General features: G+C 38.5%; 1 protein-coding gene across 1 annotated transcript in view; it reads left to right on the forward strand.

Moving 5' to 3' along the window:
- eys (eyes shut homolog) overlaps positions 1–21,821 on the forward strand; it is an 804,562-nt gene that overhangs the window by 188,914 nt on the left and 593,827 nt on the right. Inside the window, exons 10-11 of the mRNA XM_062969072.1 lie at positions 10,789–10,960; positions 11,501–11,579. Coding sequence (XP_062825142.1) covers positions 10,789–10,960; positions 11,501–11,579 — 251 coding nt within the window. The remainder of the gene's footprint in view (positions 1–10,788; positions 10,961–11,500; positions 11,580–21,821) is intronic.

Raw genomic sequence — 21,821 nt, forward strand, 5'->3', positions numbered from 1 at the left:
AGGCTGAGAACCACTGCTCTAGACCCTCCCCAAATTACAAATACAAAGTTGATGGAAAATGCCACTATGATAGTAAAAGCCAGATCAAAGAACTGTGATTGTACAATAAAGCAAAGGAAGTAAAATAATATGTGGTGCAAATGTTTTTAAAACATTAAATAATAAATCCAATTAAAATGATAATTTCAAAACAGTCCACTAGAATCACAGCAATATACTTCATCTATTTTGGAAATGTTATAGGAAAATCATCTCTAATCATTTTCCTCTTTTTCAGTTCTTCCTTTTTTTTCTTTCATTTGTCAGTTTAGCAAGTCACAACTCTCAATGTTAACATCCAGTGCCTATACCGGGTTGATTATACCATTGCCACTGCATGTCCTGAATTTTGCTTGCTAGCAAATAAAAATAATAAAAATCTATTGAACTATGAAAGTGTAACAACAATTATCAGGCATGTCAGTTCTCAAACAGAAATAATGGTTTGTTTGTTAAGGCCAGGGGTCCCCAAACTAAGGCCCGGGGGCCAGATGCGGCCCTCCAAGGTCATTTACCTGGTCCCTGCCCTCAGTTTTATAATATAATATTTTAATATCAGTTTTAATAATATAATCTATTGTATAATATATTGTATAATATATTGTATAATATTGATCATAATATTATCATGTTATACAATATAATACTAATAATAATACCATATAATAATATTAATTATATTTTATATATTACATATAATATTACAGTATAGTGGTATAGTTCAATACAGTTATATATAATGCTAATATTGTGCTATGCTAATAATATAATATATTGTATGTACATACAGCTGCTCCGAGTCCCCTTCGGGGTGAGAAGGGTGGGATATAAATATAGTAAATAAATGCAGTAAATAAATAAATAATTTTAGACTTAGGCTCGACCAAAGTCTGAAGTGACTTGAAGGCACACAACAACAACAACCATCCTAATTAACTTGACTATTTCATTGGCCAGAAGCAGGCCCACACTTTGAAATCCTGATAGGTTTATGTTGGTTAAAATTGTTTTCATTTTTAAATATTGTATTGTTCTTTCATTGTTGTTGTTGTTTTGCACTACAAATAAGACATGTGCAGTGTGCATAGGAATTTGTTCTTTTTTTTTTTCAAATGATAATTTGGCCCCTCAACAGTCTGAAGGATTGTGGACCGGCCCTCTGCTTTAAAAGTTTGAGGACCCCTGGTTAAGGCTCTAGTCCTATACTGACTTGCCTTGAAATAAACCCTGTTGGCCTAAGTGGCTCCTACTTCAGAGCAGATATGCATAGGATGGTAATACTTGTTCAAGTTTTTTTTAAATGCTAGTTGGCACTTCAAACGAAAAGAAGAATTTCACTTTTCAAAAGGAGGGCAATTTCTTCTATACATTCTCACTTGGCAGTTTCTCTTGAAATAGCATCTAGTCCTTGAATTGTACTTACCCTGAGAAGAAATAATAATAATAATAATAATAATAATAATAATAATAATAATAATAATAATAAAACTTTATTTATATACCGCCCTATCTCCCAGATGGGACTCAGGGCGGTTTACAGTCATAAAAGCAACACAAACATTACATAACAACGTAATAACACATTATTAAACAAAGTAAAATAATACAATTATAACAATAAATAACACTTACATGAGATACATACTTTCTTCTTATTTCAGTGTTGTGCTGCACTTAAGAATTAAAATCTATGTAGGTAGCAATCCAGCACAGAGTTAAGCTGCTTAAAAATTATTCAGGTTGATGAGAACTAAGCAGCCTAACTCCATATATGATTTCTGTTGTGGTCTTTTGTGCCCCTGCTGGATATTACATGTTTGTCATTTCCAAATAAACAATTTACATAACTAGCTAGAAACATCAGAGTTTAGAAACATTAAACATGAAGACAGAAATTTCAAAAACTTGTATTATGATAAATGATTTATGATACCAAATGGAGATTCATTTGTGATTAACAGTCTCACCAAACTCTATACATTTCTGGTTCCAAATTCAGATTTCACTGGACCATAATATTTGCTTGATTTTTTTTCTCATTGTGTAACAGAAAGAGATTCTGAACATGTGTGATCACAGTCAAAAGAAAGACGCTGAAAGTCAACTGCATTATCTAGGAATTATCTGATATTAAGCCCTTGCTCCCAATGAAATGTTCATTGATTACTTTGAGCTAACTGACCAGACTAGAATGGAAAAATCTGTTAGTCTTGGTTTCTCACACATGTTGTCCTTTCAAAGTTAAGTTTTAAGATTTTTGCATCATAAATATAAAGAATTGTTTCCTGATCATGAAAACAGAGGCCAGATACAGAAGTTTGGGTAACTAAGGGCCATTTTATTGATCTAAATCTATTTAATTATTTATTTCCTGGGGTACTTGCTAAGGTGGTGTGGGGGAGCAACTTGTTGTGGGTCTTGATCAAGAGACAGGTATGAGCTCAAGACCACCTCCTCAATCTACACTTGGTTGAAACACCTGACCCCCAAGGGCAATCCAAATCCATGGATTGCTCACCCTGGCCAATCATTTACTAGAAGGCTACCCAAGGGGTCTTTTTCCAAGCTCCAAAACTTTATAGGAGAGAACAATCCCCTGAGGTTAGCCCCAAGGAGAGCCTCCTTCACACATCCCCAGCCCCATAACCTAGAGATGTTATTTTAGTGGTTGTCCTTCACCCCCAAGGTGTACACTAACTATTAATCTCCCCAATACCTGCCTCTGAAAGAACAAACATCTGCCTGGTCCCTTTCCCCCACCAAGCTAGCCAAAATTACTTCCACTCTACCTAAGGATAAATAGTTGCCCTTATTTGGCAGATGTACATCATCCACTATGTAGATCACAGGACAACAGAAAACTGTATCTGGGTGAGAGATCAAATTACCTGAAATCCTCCCCATGCCATTCCTAAATTCCAGAGGTAAGACTCCCTCAAGTATGGTCAGCTATAGTCCTGTCTCATGTTCCAGAGTCAGTGCAAAACATTTGGCCCCAAAGTGCCTGGCCTCAATTCATGGATGCTTCAAACCTTTCCTGCACTTAAAGTAGCCTTGCTGCTTGACTTCAGGATTATAATTTGTGGATTTTGCTCATCCCCCATCTCCAAAAAACATTCTGGAAAAATTAGTTCCAAGTTATTTATTTCTCATGTCAGAAGCGAACCGAGGGTACAAGTTGTTGCCTGAGAAAACCAGCACTGGGTCCTTGGGATGTCTAGTTTACCTGGCCCAGGTCCCCATTCACTGAAGTTTCCTTTTTTTCCTTCCTCCTTCCCCCTCCTTTCCTTCCTTTCTTCTTCCTTCCCTTCCTTTCTTTCTCCTTTCCTCCCTCTTTCCCTTCCTACTCCTTTTTCTTCCTTCCTCACTTTTTTTCCCCTTTCCTCCTTTTCTTCCACTCTACCTGCCTTCCTTCCCCTTTTTCCTCTGGGAAGCCTAGCTTGTTAGAGGTACTTTGGAAAACTATGTCTCTCATGTATATAATTTGCCCCAAACACTCCATGTTTTTTCCTATGTGTTCCTATTTTGCCTATACGTTGTGTTAACCTAATGTTTTATGCTCCTGGGATCCCCATTCATTCCCTTTGGGGAAAACCTTGTTCCTGAACCCAAAGATGTCTTGCATCCCACACAATTGCATAGCCTGGAGAAAAGAAACCAAGCTGGGAATTTCCTCATCAATTTCCAGCCTCACCCATCCCTTGGACTTTACTTGGACATTGCAACACAATAGGCAGGGGGAAATCACCTCTCCCCACCCTTGGGGAAAAACCAATTTCACCACACTGCACCTTTGATGAATGGGACCTTTTGCATCAGAAGGAAATCTGCATGTCTACAGCCAAACCTATCCTCTGCCATTTTTGCATGATTGTATTAATATATGATGTTTTGTTTCTCTGGGGTCTGGAACCGCTAGACCAGCCCTATTAAAGGGCCATGCCATGTTCATCTCATAAGACAATAGCATTCCTGGGTAGGGCCAGAAAATGCCCTCAATCACTTTGTTATTTTTCCTGTTCAGTAAAAGGAACCCCATTCATTGACACTTAATCATCCTTTGTTCCCAGCCCACGCTGGCCAGTGGCTGTTACTGGTCAGAATTAGAGGCTTGGCTGCAGCCTATGTATAAAAAGGGCTATGAAACTGTATTCTGTATGCTATCTACTTTGTGAATGTATCACTAGCTAGCATCTTATCTGCAGATAATAAATCTTCCTTGGCTGAAAATCACCTTCTCTCCTTGCTTGCTGGTAATTTCAATTGGGCCTAATCTGAATGCTCGCCATAGCAGGGACTCACTTAAAATGGGCAGCTCAGGTAAATCACCTGGGTTTCTGCCAACAGGCATCTTCCTGGTCTCAGGGTTGCCTCATAAAATGGGGCCAACAAAGTTCTAATGGATTTGCAAACATAGAATTTTTTAAAGAAAAAAAAAACTTGGCATTAATACTAAATGTCTTTTGCCCAGTAGCTGGCCACTTGGAGTGCCTCTGGTGTTGCTGTTAGAAGCATGTTGTTGTGCATGTAGCAGGGCTCAGAATGTATTGCAGTAGGTGGTCTGTGGTTTGCGTTTCTCCACAATCACATGTTGCAGACTCCGCTTTGTAGCCCCATTTCTTAAGATTGGCTCTGCATCTCGTGGTGCCAGAGCGCAGTCTGTTCAGCACCTTCCAAATTGCCCAGCCTTCTGTGTGCCGGTGTCAGCCATGATTTAGGTTCTGGGTTTTAGCCTGCCACTTTTGGACTCTTGCTTGCTGAGGTGTTCATGCGAGTATCTATGTAGATCTTAGAAAACTGTTTCTTGATTTAAGGCATTGGCGTGCTGGTTGATATCCAAACAGGGGTGGACCGGAGATGTCAATGCCTTGGTCTTTCATTGTTGGCTGCTACTTCCCGGTGGATGTCAGGTGGTGCAATGCCGGCTAAGCAGTATAATTTCTCCAGTGGTGTAGGACGTAGATATCCCATGATAATGCGACATGACTCATTAAGAGCCACATCCACTGTTTTAACGTGGTGAGATGTATTCCACACTGGGCATGCATATTCAGCAGCAGAGTAGCAAAACGCAAGGGCAGATGTCTTCACTGTATCAGATTGTGATCTCCAGGTTGTGCTAGTCAGCTTTTGTACAATGTTGTTTCTAGCACCCACTTTTTGTTTGATAGTAAAGCAGTGCTTCTTGTAAGTCAGAGCATGGTCCAGGGTAACTCCCAAGCATTTTGGTGTGCTGCAATGCTGCAGTGGGATTCCCTTCCCAGGTAATCCTCAGAGCTCGAGATGCTTGTCTATTCCTAAAGTGGAAAGCACATGTCTGTGTTTTAGATAGATTAGGGATCAGCTAGTTTTCCCTGTAATAGGCAGTGAGAGCACCTAAAGCTTTGGAGAGCTTCTGTTCGAACATTTCAAAGCTCCCTGCTTGGGCGGTGATGGCACGATCGTCAGCATAGATAAAACTCTCTGTCCCTTCTGGCAGTGGCTGGTCATTTGTGTAAATGTTAAACTTTGATGGAGCAAGCACGCTCCCCTGAGGGAGACCGTTCTTCGTTTTCACCATCTGCTTCTCTGACCCTAGAATTCAACAAAAAAGCTCCTGTTTTGTAGCAGATTTCCTATGAAACGGGTGAGGTGGTAGTGCTTTGTGATATTATAAGTTTTTCTCAGGAGAAGACGATGATTTACAGTGTCAAAAGCTGCTGACAGGTCTATGAAGACAGCCCCTGTAATCTGCTGCCTTGTAATCTGCTCCTGTAATCTGAGTCAGATTCAACACTTGTGATGTGCAGCCAACTTCCTGAAGCCAACTTGTTCCAGAATCAAACATGGGTCTTTCCCCCCCCCCCCCAATAATTCTATTCAAAATAAGTCTCTCCAGAACTTTGTAAAGATGGCACAACAAGGAGATTGGTCTATAGCTTTTTGGGTCATTACAGACTTTATTTGGTTTTAAGATGGATTCCAAGTTGAATTAGCCAAACTGAGTAGACATTGCTATTTCAGTACCTCTTACAGTTAAATGGACAAATCTTTCTGGATCTGTCTATTTAACACTGTTAGTATAGTGATGAAAATCATTACACATTAAGTTCCTTGATAATGGATGAAGTCTGTGGAATTTACATTCCAGAAGGGTGTGAAGACGTTCCTTTTCGAGAAAGCATTTAATTAAACCAAATAAGTGGCAGTGGAAGCTCTGGGTTTTTATCCTTCTTTTAATGTTCACTCGGTTTTAATTGTGTTTGCTGTTTCAAATATTTATGTTTTAATGGGTTGTTTTAACTTTGTATTACAGTGTTCCTTCACTACTTTGCGGTTCGTTTATTGCAGATTTGCTGTTTCATGGTTTTTCGATAAACTCTAAAAGAATATTATAAATCATAAAAAATTACAATTTACAGCCTAAGGAAGGGAGGAAGGAGAAGCCGAAGGGAGAGAAAAGGAGCCCAAGCAGCAATGGGAAGAGAAGGAAGTGATTTATCTACACATGATTGGTTGATAAAGACTTCAAATAGTGTATAACTACTAAAATAATGTATAAATATTAAAATAAATATAGCGTCCCTATTTTGCGGATTTTCACTTATTGTGGGTGGTCCTGGAACGTAACCCCCATGATAAGTGAGGGAACACTTTATATGTTTTTGTTGTGTTGTAACTGCTTTGGGTCTGTGCTCAGAGAAAGGCGGGATATAAAATTTTTGAATAAATAATACATACATCTGAATAGACTGTTACAGGAAGTTACTACCCGTGTTGCTTGTCATGATGCTTCTTTATAGCAGTGGCTGGTGGCTTCCATACCAATACGGTGATGTTTCAGGATTTAGTTTGGACTTTATATCAGCTATCCAGGGTGTTGAATCTGCATATTTGATTATTCAAACAAAAATCTGAAGCAGATTAATCACTGAACTGGAAACTATTAATCACCACTGTCTGTTTGTTCTTATCTGACTAGGTAATGAAATTATTTTTTTCACAACAATATTGTACAGCAGTAAATGATCAGGCATTTTAACTTAAAAGAAGATTCAAAATTAAATAGCAGGAGAATGCAAAGCAAGTTCAAGAGTGATAGTGATTAATGATTCTACAAATATTATTAGCGAGAGTAAAGGACTGAATTTGAACTCAGCACCTCCAGCTCTCAAAACCAGAGACCTCCAACTTCCACACTAAAAGCTCCATTAACTCAGCTAATGAAAGTGAAAGGAATAGTGTCTCTACTGCATGCCCACATAAGTAAGGGAACTTGAAATGAGTTCATAGCAGAGTTAATCAGGTAAGTGTGTTCTTTCCCTAATTAGGCAAGTTTATTTAAAATCAGCAAAATTCATGCCACCTGCTTCTTTCCAATGTCTTACAAAGAGAACTTCAGTACAAAGGTGGAGGATCACTTTTACCCCTTAGGCCACATTCCTATTTCAGATAAGTGCTGGAGGGCTACCTTCTAATGGGTTGGAAACAATATTGAAAATCCCAGTTTATCACCTGTTAGGATTTATGGAATCTGAAGGCCAAAATATCTGGGGACCCACAGGTTGAGAACCACTGAAATAATGGCTTGCACATTGCACTAGGACTTTGGAGACCATGGTTCGAATCCCCATTAATCATGGAAACCTATTGGATGATCTTGGACAAATCATACTCCCTTGGTATCAGAGGAAGGCAAAGAGCAAACCAATAAACAATTCTCATGTAGAAAACCAGTGGTTTGGCTTAGGATAACCAAATGTTGGAAGTGACTTGAAGGCATACAACCACAATTTCATAACTGCTACTTAGTCATGATTTTGACACTATTGCCATTATTGTACCTCTGTCCCTAACCTGTTTTTACTGGGCATTTACTGCATGAGAAGGAGATCCATTTTGTCAAGGGTTGAGCATAGTTGAATGATATTTCCATCAGGTTGGAGAAGGAGATCAAACCAGAAAAATGAATTGATTAGGCCCCATCTACACTGACTATTTAACACAATTTGAAGCTAACTTCCAACTGCAGCAGCCAGACAACAAATTTTCACAAAAGCATGCAAAAGAAATTCCTTACCATGCATCAGTGCTCTGTGGTTTGTGCCATCACCATCTGAACCTCAAGGTGGTAATCATAATGAAACTGCACTAAATGATCAGTGTAGATGGGCCACAATTAAGTATACTTAACTAAGCCACTGATACAAGATTCTGCCTATTTTCTGTTTAAAACTGCAGGTTTCATGGCTTTCTCACAGCGAAGAGGAAGATAGTAAAATTCTTTATTCTTGTATACCAAAAGGAAAATTATATTCCTAGTCAAAGACTAATTGATGGAACCATAAAGCCACCATGTTTTAGATTGAAGCCTGTTCTGAAATCCTCCACTTACAAAAAAAAGAAGTGAAATTGAGATCCCAGGAGGACTAGATAAAACTCCAACTCCTGAGATTCTCCACCTCTATTTTAGCAGTTGATATCTCAACCTTTTCTTGTTTGAAAGCTGTGAGATGCATCAGTGAGTGTAATAAGCAAAAGAGCAACTAAAAGCTCTAAATATGTAGAAGGAGAGTTCTCTCTATGTCCTCACTGAAATGTAAGCCTTAGAACTAGGATGAAAAGTTTCCCTCAGATTTGGTGTTGATGTTCAGTGGGATAGCTAGAGACCAGAGATGTGGAGTGGTTCTTCTTTTGAAGTCCCATCCCCTGCAAGCTTGACACTATTGAAGGATTTTCAGTTCTCTGATGTAAGGAAGTTGAATGACTTCAAAAAGAAGTCTTGGAAGTTTATGCAGGTGGAGTACCAGCTCAAAGGCAGAGCACTGTAGCACTCTACTGCTTTGTCTGTATACTAACAGCATTTTAACACCCTTTTTTTTACAACAGCAGATCAAGAAAGCCTCCTACTGGAACTCCATTTATGTAGGTATATCCTCCTATCGCTAGTGTGCCAAGGGAAAAATAGTTTGTGTTTTACACAACAGAGCACAGAGATGGCATGGTTTCTTGAAAACATATATGAGAACATACAGATATTATATGTTAAATTAGCAAGTATGAGTTTATATGTAGTCTAATAAGATTCACCAATGTGTGAATGAAGCATCCTTGGGGATTTCTCTACTTTTAACTGTGATTGTTGATGGTCGGAATAGAGAATCAGTATTATGTTTGCTTAACAGACTGTTTGAGAGATGAGAGAGGGAGCAAAGCAGCTGCAGAATTAATATTGGGGTATTTGGACTTGGTAGAGGATCATGGTTCTCAAATAATACAAATAAAATAATGGGATACACCCAACTTACAAATGTATTCACCCAGCAGGAAAAACATCATGCCAGTTAATGTCAGCCACAGGGGAACATATAGGCCAGTGGCTTTTCTGATTGCAAGGTAACTTTGTATGTTTTGAACTTCTCTCATACTTTACTGGTTAGCACCATCTGTATCCATACAAAGTAAGCATTCTGATGAATTATCATCTGCATAGGTACAACTACCTCAAATTCCAATTGCTTGCTATGTGGAGGACTTTTTTCAGCTTAAAGAAACACAACAAGACAATGAAAAATAGCTCAGTAAATCCATCACATTTGGCCATTGTGAATACTATCTGTCTCAGCCAATGTGACATTCTCTTACATGTTCCAAGCTCTCTTTCATTCAACCATGATACAATGGTTACATACTTTGGCTGTCAATAGGTTAACCCTACTTAGGAAATAAAATTTACATTGGGGGAGGGATTAAGAATCTTATGGGGGTTTTAAATGCTAACAAAAACTGGCCCTAACAATCGCCTTTCTATGCCTTGTGATTCTCATAACTCTTAACAATACAACTTTTTATCCCTATGCATGAGAATATGATTATGATTAGAGCTACACTGAGTCTGTACATGTAGTTTGATTGTATCTGTAACAGAATTGTTATGTTAGTAGGTCCTTTTAAACACAGAATTGACACCCACAAGACCCAGTGTGGTATACTGGTCTGAGTATTAGACTGGTACTCCAGGACACCAAGGTTTTGATCCCTCCTTAGCCATGGAAATGTACTGAGTGATCTTTGGTCTTTCAATTTTAGAGAAAGGTGATGGAAAACCTCTTTTGCATAAATCTTGCAAACAAAAAAACCAATCCTATGATAGGGTTGAAATGAACACAAGTTGGAGTTGACATAACAATAGTTCATTGCTTACAGTTCAGCTACTGAAAAGTGTAAAAAAAACCCTCAAGTATGTTAATATCATGAACGTAATTGTACCAACCTCTGAGAAGGCCACCAAATTTTTTTTTAAAAACAGCAAGAAAACCCAGAAACACTTATTTATTTCCTTCTAAATCTATATTCTTTGCATATGTCAGGAATGTGTGTGTCCATGTGGATTTGAATCCTATTACCATTCAAGTTCTGATATTCAGTTCAAATATTACTAGACCAACGTAATTTCTATGTTTTTGGATATGAACTCTCTGTTGGGTTGGGTGAAAATACTATAGGCGTCAAATATTCAGTTGTCACTGTGGAATTGAAAAGACTTTCTTGCAGCTCTAAACTTCTTTAGGGAAATACAAAAAAAAATCTATGCTCTAGTTCAAATGTTGTGCAGTTTTTGTATTGTAAAAACTATATATTGAAAGGCCTTTAAAATGAGTAAACAAAGAGCTGTCTCTCAGAGATCGCAGGACATCCAGGGACTCCCCCCCCCCCCCAAAGCCTTTAAAATATTTAATGTTTGGTCATTTTTGTGTTGTTGTCTTTCAGGCAACCAGTGTGAAGTGGATATAGATGAGTGTACTTCAGCACCTTGTCTCAACAATGGAAGCTGTGTTGATGACATCAGTTTCTACAAGTGCTACTGCCGAAGCGGTTTTCTTGGAATAAACTGTGAAATAAATGCTGACGAATGCTCGTCAGCACCTTGTCATCATGGAAGGTGGCTATTTTCATTTTTTTTTTACTATTATTGCCCCTAAGAAATAAGAAGAGCTGGCAACATTCAAGATTTAATGCCAAGGATGCTTGCTGACGATACATCTAATTGCGTTGTTCATAAAGGAACAAAAGTACAGGCACAGTTAAAGGATGACAGATGTTGCCAGTTTAAGCTAATGCAATATAGTGGGACATTATCTCAGTTCTTTTTTCATTTGAGTGCAATATCATAAAGTGATTTTCAATAACTGTGCATTAATTAGGCTTTAATATACTTACGAGTAGTTGTTCAGCCTTTGCATTCCAGCAGGTTTTAACAAGGTCTCCTCCATTTGAAAGTACAGGGGTGTGCATTTGTATATGTGTTCGTGTTAAAAGATTGCAGCCACTACACAGTAAAGCCACAGGGACATTTTATCTTGTGTTCAATGAGGCAATGTCAAGGGTTAGTCTGAAATCAATGGAGGAGTGCAATTGGTACTCTGTTGGAAGGAAGCATAATTACATCAGGCATTGTCTGAAACGAGACATCCTTTTTCAGATGTATCGATCTCGTGGATGGCTATCAGTGCCATTGTGAAGCCGGATGGACCAGCTCAAGATGTGAAATTGACATTCATGTAAGTCTTCCCAGTAAAAGCAGAACATATTCATTTGCCTGCCAACCCCCGAAATAACGAGACAACACAAGTAAAATGGGTTTGAATATGGGCAAATTTATTGTTACCTATTTAACTCTGGAACTGAATGTAACTCTATTCTGGTGGAGAATCTGGTGGAAAAAACACAGCCAAAATAGTGACCATATCCGGCCTACCCTTGGGCTGATAAGGGTGAAAACACCTGGTCCCCGGTTAGCCAGCACCCGAGCAACCTTTAAGGGGAATGTGTCGGAGAAACCTCCCTCAAAGTTGTTGAGGCCAAACTCCCCACATTCCCAGGGCTTTTAGTTTCACTTCACTTATTCAAGATGGATACCAGATGAGTGTTTTATCTTATGTCCTTCACCCCAAAGGGGGTGGTGCCCTAAGTGTATGCCAGATTGAATATTCCCCTATCAAATGTCCGGTGAACCCTATTTAATTGCCACACCATCCCAATTTGCCCCTGAGGACAGTATAGTAAAGGTAAAGGTTTCCCCTGATGTTAAGTCCAGTCATGTCTGACTCTGGGGGTTAGTGCTCATCTCCATTTCTAAGCCGAAGAGCCAGCGTTGTCCATAGACACCTCCAAGGTCACATGGCCGGCATGACTGCATGGAGCGCCATTACCTTCCCGCCAGAGCAGTACCTATTGTTCTACTCACATTGGCATGTTTTTGAACTGCTAGGTTGGCAGAAGCTGGAGCTAACAGCGGGTGCTCACTCTGCTCCTGGGATTTGAACCTGCGACCTTTCAGTCTGCAAATTCAGCAGCTCAGTGTTTTAACACACTTTGCCACCGGGGCTCCTGAGGACAGTATAGGGTAGGCGAAAAACCTCCCCTAGAACATAGAAGGGAAAAAAATCCTACCTGGCCCCTTATGGCGACCACATTAAGCTATACTGTTATATGGGTGGGCGTGGTGGGCTGAAAGTCAAAGAAGGAATGAAAGTGAGGGGTTACAAATAGCAGCAATAAAATAAATGTATACAATACATCCTGTATAATAATACAAATATGCAGTATGCAGAAAAATTTTCTCCAAGGTAAAAGGCTACTAGAACACAGCCATACAGCCCAGAAACCACACAACACTGCATAAATTATTATTAACTGTATAACAACTGTTACATGGAAAGAACTTCACAACTGCTGACCTATTTAAAATAGTGTAAATAATAACAATAATTCTAAATAACTAAAGCATACTTAACAACAAACTAAAACAATTGATTAAAACAGTTAAATGTAGTTTAAATAGTCCAAACTTAATAGAATTTGTACAAGACCTACTCATTTGAGGTGTGAATCACATGTAGGGTGTGAATCATTCTATATATTATTTGAAAGATGTAGCTCATAGTTTATTTTCACTTTAAAAAAGAATTCTAGCATATTGGATGGGAGTCTTAAGACGTTTGTCACCCCTTCTCATGTTGTCAGTATAACTTGGAGCCTTTATGTCTATCATTTACATTACCTAGGAAAGTATCTATTTGTTCAAATGGAAGAAAGTTTTGTAACTCATTGTACTGCAGTTCATTCAACCATTAGGTTCATCATGGTGGCATGCAGGGCTGTAGCCCATTTTTTCAGGTTTAAGAAAAACCTGATTTACTCATGAATTTTAACTGATTAACCAAATCCTCATGAGTGTCCACTAAAGTTTATCTGTCTTGAGTGTCCACTGAAATTTATCAATGGAGACTGAATTCTATTTTTTTTTTTTGCGTTATGGAACTATTCTTCATGATTTACTAAAAAAAAGGTTTCAACTCTCTCTCTCTCTCTCTCTCTCTCTCTCTCCCCCCCCCCCCCCCCCCCCGGCTCCCAATTTTTTTTCTGGCTATGGCCCTAGTGGCATGGCATTAAACCACTCCAATTCCATGTTAATCTTCTTTCTGATCAAGTTCCTGTGCTTATTTTTGATTAAGAAAAGTACAGAGAAGACACAATTTCTAGCTACATCCTTAGAGTACCATTTAGTGGAGGGGGATACAGATGCCTTTGGAAAGTCACCTCTCTCTCCTTTTTCCATGCTTGACAACCACTTTTAGAGGGAGAAAATGCTTAAAATATCCTTGTGTGTGCTTTTTCACTGATGCTGTTAATAGAAGGACACCACTATCTGCCTCTCCCTCTCCCTCTCCCTCCCCCTCCCCCCCCCCCCTCTCTCTCTCTCTCATACACACACACACACACATACAAGAGGCTTGTATTCAAAAGTATTTTATCACAATTATTTACAGGACTGCCATAGCTATTATCAATATAAATATTTCAGTAACTAGGGCTTGCAGTCAAATTCTATTTGCTACTTGCCATTAGCACTCAATGAAAATACTTATTCTGTACTTGTTTGAACACCTATATTGATGTTTAGTAGGCTCAATATGAACTAATTAACATCGTAAGTTTGTTCTGTACCTGATGTTATGTAGCTGAAACTCACTGCAAACTCAGCAGCTATAGAGCTCATAGCGATCAACAGATCACTTTTGTGATGCTGTTAAGCAATGAACAAGATAGGTATGCTTTCTTTACCCATCTGTGGGTGATCTGAAGTCCAACATGGCATTGTAAGCATTCAGCTTTCAATGCTATATAGGGTTTCACATTGTTCTTGCTCACAAGCTCTGGAGCAGCTCTGAGCAACATGTTCTGTGTCATAGACTAATGTCACGTCTATGGTGAAAATGTGTCAATGACTAGATTATTGTAGGGTTTTGAGCACTGTGGAAAATACAAGGGGGGCATGTTGTCAGCATAATTGCTGCTGCAATTTTCAAATCTCCTCTCCCCAAAAAATGTCAGATGAGTGCCATTTTGATAGTGATAGTATATCAACCATATCAAATATTCCCTGAAATGAAAAAAGTGAAATAACTTTTCTAGTTATTTTTAGAGTTACTTTTAAGAGAGAATGCCATTCCTGAGACAAGTAGCTTTGTTATTTCCAATGTCTTACAGCCAAGCTGTGGGGGAAAACACATCTAAAAAAATAACAATTTGTTGACCTGTTTGATAATAAATAAAATGATTAATTACTTGATACACTTGTGATATATAAATCTGCTGTTTGAGGCAGATGCTTCACTTGCCTGATGATTTGGGTAGACTCAATTCTGCTACAGTTTTTGTGATGCCTTTATTTTATTTACGTGGAATGGGGTAGGTGGTCTGTTGATTATTTTTATAATTATATTTGAGGGTTTTTAGTGATTTGTAATTTAATGATTTGTGAGGGTTTTTTATTTATTTGTGATCTGAGAGTGTAAGTAAAGGAAAATATAACAATATGTAAATATAGATATTTATATTAGTTTAACCACCACACTCCTTCTCCATATCTGGGAAGGTGTGGATGTAGAGGAATTTGGAATTTAGAGCATAACAACCATTTCCTGAAATGAGAGTCATACACACAAGCCTGTCCACTCTAGCATTTTTGCTACTCTTGGAAAACGTGTCCCCATGTAATCATCTTCAGTTAATGGTTGTGACTTTTCTTTAGGGAGCTTGACTTATTTGATTTTCCATTCTCATTTGTTCCAAAAGCGGCATTAAATTTTCTGCAGACCTTGTAACTTAATTCATTAAGGAACAGATGCCGACTCCTTCTGTACCACTAGCAGAACTGTTTTATGTTTGCATTGTTTCCTGAATTAATGGCAGTCCATGGTGGGAACAAGAGAGTTTGAAAACTCCATTCTTGCTTTTGAGACTTATTTGTAGACTTATCTCCCCTTCTGAGCACAGTAGGCTGCCTGAGTTATTTGAAATTTTAATGTCTTTGCTATTTAAGATGTTCAGGGCATGCTCCAGCCAAAGTTAAGCATTTTTACGTTCCATTGAGTTAATGAGAGACTTAAACATGTGGTTAAATATATCCCACTGGAAGCCATGGAACTGAAAAGTATTGCATGTGTCTGAATTGTAATGACTTCTCTTTCTTCTCTGAAATACTGTGTTAAAGTTTGAAGATAGTAATGTTTGGGTAAGAATTTAAAACAAATGTAATTTGATATCTACGTATTAGTAAAGAGTTCAACTACACCTTATTACATAGATTTCCATTCGGTTACTTCTCCACACATTTTGTATATTTTACTAGTAAGTTCATCCTTTGTTCTTGTATCAAGAGTAACTTTAGTGCTACAGGAGGAATTCAAATGTGACCACCCACCAAGTAGAATATATCTCTTTTCACCACTGCAAAAATAATTTTCTCTAGAGGGTTGGATGACTCCTAGGAGAATATTTAATGGCTATGGAGGTCTGGACAGTGGAAGAGAAAAGAAAGCCATGTTCACAACCAGATATCTGCTGGCATAAGACTGGATTCAATGCTGCATATCCAATAGATGCCAGCATGTTTCCTCATATTGTTGGTAGGATCTGAAATATCAGCTGTACTGTATCTCCTAGGTGAGACAAAAAACTGGAATGAACATTTAAACTGAGTAGAAAGGCAATTGGGCAAAAAACAATAATTATAGTCAAAGGACCTACCAAATCCCAGCACTGATTTCAGTCTAACTTATTCATAGCATGGGTCAAGAGAGATATAGTTTAGTTCAAGCATTAGCGTTTTATAGAATTTTGGAGTTATGCTGACAATGACAAAGTGTACATTAACAATATCTAATGCATACATGCCAATATTTGTCTTAAGTCTATGTGGCCAGCAAAGAAAGTATCAAGAATTTGTTGACTAGTGAGGATGTTTCCAGGGTCTGACACTATGTCTTTAGATTCTGGTTGTTGCAGTTATAGCATTTCTAGCCTAGTACAAATGACAGAGTTCAGCAAGGCCACAGGGAGATATTAGCTGTGGTAAGACCACTTCTAAAAAAAACTTTCTCTAGACTCTTCTGTACTAGGCAACTACAGGCCAGTCTCCAATCTCCCATTTCTGGGCAAGGTACTGGAACATAAAGGGCTTCGCAACTCCAAGGGTTCCTGGATGAAGCAAATTATCTAGATCAATTTCAGTCTGGTTTCAGGCCAGGTTATAGAACAGAGCCAGCTTTGGTGGCTTTGGTGAATGGCCTATGCAGAGAACTGGAGGGGGAGGGGTGTCCCTGTTGGTTCTCCTGGACCTTTCAACTGCTTTGATACCATCAAACGTGGTATTCTTCAGAGTCACCTTTCTGGGATGGGGCTTGGAGGTACTTTAACTCTTTAGCTACTGGCTTGTGGGTCCCTCAGAACTTTGTTTTGTCTCCCATGCAGTTTAAGATATACATGAAACTACTGGGAGAAGTCATCCAGAGTTTTGGAATGTGATGCCATCTATACACAGATGACACCCAACCCATTACTTTCTTTCATTTAATTCCAAGGAAACTTTGCTAAACCGGTGCTTGACATCTGCAATGGACTGGATGAGGGCAAACAATTTCATGCTTAATCCAGACAAGACAGAGGTGCTCTTGATCATTTGTAAAACAGATCTGGGAATAGGTTGTCAGGTTGCATTAGATGAGGTTACACTCCCCCTGAAAAATGGGTTTGCAGTTTGGGGATACTCCTGGATTCTGCTATGAACTTGGAGGCCCACATATCAGCAATGACCAGGAGTGCTTTTTGATCAGTTAAAGCTAGTGCACCAACTATGCCCCTTTTTTGGAGAAGTCAGATCTGACCACAGTGGTACATGCCTTCATTACACCCTGGTTGGACTACAGTAATGCACTCTATGTAGGGCTGCCTTTGATAAAGCAGCAAAAACTTCAGTTGGTCCAAAGAGCAGCAGCCAGACTGCTAAAGGGAGTGTACAACTCCTCTGTTGCAAAGCTCCACTGGCTGCCAACACATTTCTGGTCAAAATTCAAAGTGCTGGTGTTGACCCACAAAACCCTATATGGATCTGGTCCAGGTTATCTGAAGGACTGTATCTCTTTCTATGAACTGGGTGGACAGTTATGATCTACTGGGCAGGGCCTTCTCTCTGTCCCACCACCCGCTTAATCACATTTGGTGGGAATACGGGAGATGTCCTTTTTAATGGCTGCTCCCAGACTGTGGAATTCCTTCTCAAGAAAGACAAGAATGGCCCCATCCCTGCTGGTCTTCCACAGGCAGGTTAAGTCCTTCTGCCAGCAAGCATTTGGGGAAGGATAAGGGACAGGCTTTGGGGATGTTGTGGGTGGGATTGTGTGTGTGTGGAGGGGGAGGTTAAAGGCTTCTCCTCCTTCATTCGTTCAGTCGTTTTTGACTCTTTGTGACCTCATGGACCAATCTACGCCAGACCTCCCTGTCAGCTGTTGCCTCCCCCAGTTCCTTCAAGTTTAAGCCAGTCACTTCAAGGATACCGTCCATCCATCTTGCCCTTAGTCAGCCTGTCTTCCTTTTTCTTTCCATTTTCCCCAGCATCATGATCTTTTCCAAACTTTCCTGTCTTCTCATGATGTAGCCAAAATACTACAACTTTGCCTCCAATATCCTTCCCTCCAGTGAGCAGCTGGGCATTATTTCCTGGAGGATGGACTGGTTGGATCTTCTTGTGGTCCAAGGCACTCTCAGGATTTTCCTCCAGCACCAAAGTTCAAAGGCATCTATCTTCCTTCGCTCAGCCTTCCTTATGGTCCAGCTCTTACATCCATAGGTTACTATGGGGAATACCATTGCTTTGTCTATGCGGACCTTCATTGCCAGTGTATTTTAAGTGTATTTATTATATTTTAATCTGTTTTTACCACATTGTACTATTTAATTGTTTTTTAACTTTGGTATTGTGGTTTTTATTCTTGACCAAAGTGTTCACCACCTTGAGTCCCCATGGGGAGAAAGGCGGGGTATAAATAAATTTAATAAAAATAATAATCTCAAATTTATATGACATTAATCAGGAAAACTTTAAAATATAGCTAATTTTTCCTAGAGTTTTTTTTGGCACTCAGAATTAGTCATTTCAAATTTGATGTAAATGCAAGCAGAATTCTGAACTGAATGCATGCTATTATTTCCAGCTTCATATATAACTTTGATACTTTCCAATTTAATGCCTTCTCCTATGAACTATTGTTTTAAGTTGATTTGTTCTCCATAAATTTTATATAGAGTGTAAAAAGAGAACAAAGCTATAAGAATAGTTTGAAGTGCTAAAGAGTTAAAGAATAAATGTGTGGAAAGAAACTTTTTTTTAAAAAAAAAAGCTTTGTGTGATTAAGTACACAAGAACAGAACACTACTAATTTGAAACAAAAGATAGATCTCATGCTTTTTTTAAAAAAGGGTTTGTTGTATGCCATTATAGTATTTTAATGAATTTAGTAAAAGACTAATTTCCAGACCGTAGGTTCAGTTTTTTGTTTTATTTTGTTATATATAAAGTATTTCATCTTTCCTCTGGGATGCATTATTCAATTACTTCAAAAATACTTTCAAATAAATCATTCTATATATACCATCTGGAACGCTCATGAAGAGAATATGTTGTTTTCACGCCATTCCCCTTGGATTTGGGCATCTTTCTTTGAATAAAAGTAACTGCATTTTCATGAAGAAATCTAATTACCATCATTCTTAATTAATTTTAGAATGCTTTCCCCCACCATTACTGTGTGATATTAGTATAGTATGACATCCGTATCCATGAGAGACATATTTCATTCATATTTTATGCCAACAATATCATCTAGCCAAAGAAATACCTCTGAAAAGTATCCCTGGATACCTGAAACTATATTCCTTGTGGATACCTGAAACTGTGGGTAATAATGAACCCTATACTTTGAATATACTTGGGCAAGAAGCATAGCATAGAATTGCAATGGAGAGGCCCACAAACACGTCCAGGAGTGTTGGAGTGTGGATAAGTGAAACTGTGGGTATCACATTCATGGCTAAGGAGGTCACATTGTAAAATTTTATTTGAATAGTATGAGTACATTGAAAATGTTCAAGCCAGATGACCTCAAATTGGGAGGGATAACTAATACCCCAGAGAACAGGATCAGAATCTGAAATGACCTTGATTCCTGGTTTTCAGAAAAAAAATGTGAAAACTTGATTATGCACTCAGGCAATTGGGTAGTGCAATACAGATTTGACATAATGGAGCAACGTAAATAATGGCTTCAAGACTAGGTGCCATGCTTTAAAGTTTTATAATATAGTTTTTATCTGTTTTATCATTTATATAATGTATTGTAAACATTGCGTATATTTACCAATTGTTTCTGAATAGTCAAATTCAGACACTTATGGAGATTTCAGAGGGGGGAATTGGAATGAGTGGCAATGCAAATAGGAAGGCAACAAACATCCAAACTATAAATCAGTGAGTACAGGCAATCCCTGAATTACAAATATCGAAGTACAAACGACTCCTAGTTATGAACAGGAGGGTGAGACAACAGGAAGTGAGAGAAATCTACCCCACAGAAGTGAAATTCACACCTGGCAGAGTTATCACCAATCCTTGTTTCCACAACAAGCCACATTTTTCTAAATCCAGTTACCACTGGGGCTAAATCCAATTCCCACTGGAGGCGCACAGACAGCAAACAAAACACCACAGCGTTGTTAACCCTTCCCTATGCTATCCAAAGCGCTCTCTCTCTCTCTCTCTCTCTCTCTCTCTCTCTCTCTCTATATATATATATATATATATATATATATATATACTAGCTGTGCCCGGCCACACGTTCCTGTGGCATTGTCTGGTGGTATTGGTGAGAACTTGTTGAGGTAGTGGTGGTATTGAATGTCTGTTGTATGGTTGTCTTTATGTTTAGTATGCATTTGGTTGTTTGTGTACTGTGAAAGTGGTGAGAGTAGAAGGGGGTCTATGTCCCTGTGTAGTATTGTATAGTATTTATACATTGTCCATGTGTTGTGAATGCTTGGACTGTGTCCTGCTGCAATAGTAGAAAGGGTTGGGCTGGATGGCCCTTAGGGGTCTCTCTAAACTCTTGGATACTATGCTTCTATTATTATTATTATTATTATTATTATTATTATTATTATTTTCATCATTATTATGTAGAGGCTGGATGGCCATCTGTCAGGAGTGCTTGGATTGTGTCCTCCTGCATGGTAGAAGGAAGTTGATCTGGATGATCCTTAGGGGTCACTCCAAACTTTAGGATTGTATGCTGATGTTGTTATTATTATTATTATTAGTAGTAGTATTAGTATTGAGAGGCTGGGTAGCCATCTGTTGGGAGTGCTTGGATTGTGTCCTGCATGGCAGAATTGGGTTGGACTGGATAGCCTTTAGGGGTGTCTCCTAACTGTCTGATGCTATGATTCAATGTGTATTATTATTCTGCAGATATTGGATGGCCATCTGTCAGGAGTGGTTGGGTTGTGTCCTCCTGCATAATATAAGGAAGTTGAACTGGATGATCCTTAGGAGTATCTGCTAACCTTAAGATTGTATGATATTCTTCTTCTTCTTCTTCTTCTTCTTCTTCTTCTTATTATTATTATTATTATTATTATTATTATTATTATTATTGAGAGGCTGGCTGGCCATCTGTTGGGAGTGCTTGGATTGTATCGTCCAATGGCAGAGTTGGGTTGGACTGGATGGCCTTTGGGGTGTCTCCTAACTGTCTGATTCTATTATTTGATTTGTATTATTACTGTGCAGATCTTGGATGGCCATCTGTCAGGAGTGCTTGGTTTGTGTTGTCCTGCATGGTAGAAGGAAGTTGAACTGGATGATCCTTAGGGGTGTCTCGTAACCTTATGATTGTATGATATTATTATTATTATTATTATTATTATTATTATTATTATTATTATTATTATTATTATTAAGAGGCTGGGTGGCTATCTGTTGGGTTGGACTGGATTACCACAGTAATTATTTCATATTACAGTAGAATCTCACTTATCCAGTGTTCTGGATTATCCAACGCAGTCTGCCTTTTAGTAGTCGGTGTTTTTGTAGTCAATGTTTTAAATTCATTGTGATATTTTGGTGCTAAATTTGTAAATACAGTAATGACAACATAGCATTACTGAGCACTGAACTACTTTTTCTGTCAAATTTGTTGTATAACATGATGTTTGGTGCTTAATTTGTATAATCATTACCTAATTTGATGTTTAATCGGCTTTTCCTGAATCCCTTCTTATTATCCAACATATTCACTTATCCAACATTCTGACAGCCTGTTTATGTTGGATAAGTGAGACTCTACTGTATATTTATAATCTTATATTATCTGCTTAGAACTGGATTATATGTGGCCCCTTCTAAA

The sequence above is a fragment of the Anolis carolinensis genome, chromosome 1 (assembly GCF_035594765.1).
Source record: "Anolis carolinensis isolate JA03-04 chromosome 1, rAnoCar3.1.pri, whole genome shotgun sequence".
NCBI lineage: Eukaryota > Metazoa > Chordata > Lepidosauria > Squamata > Dactyloidae > Anolis > Anolis carolinensis.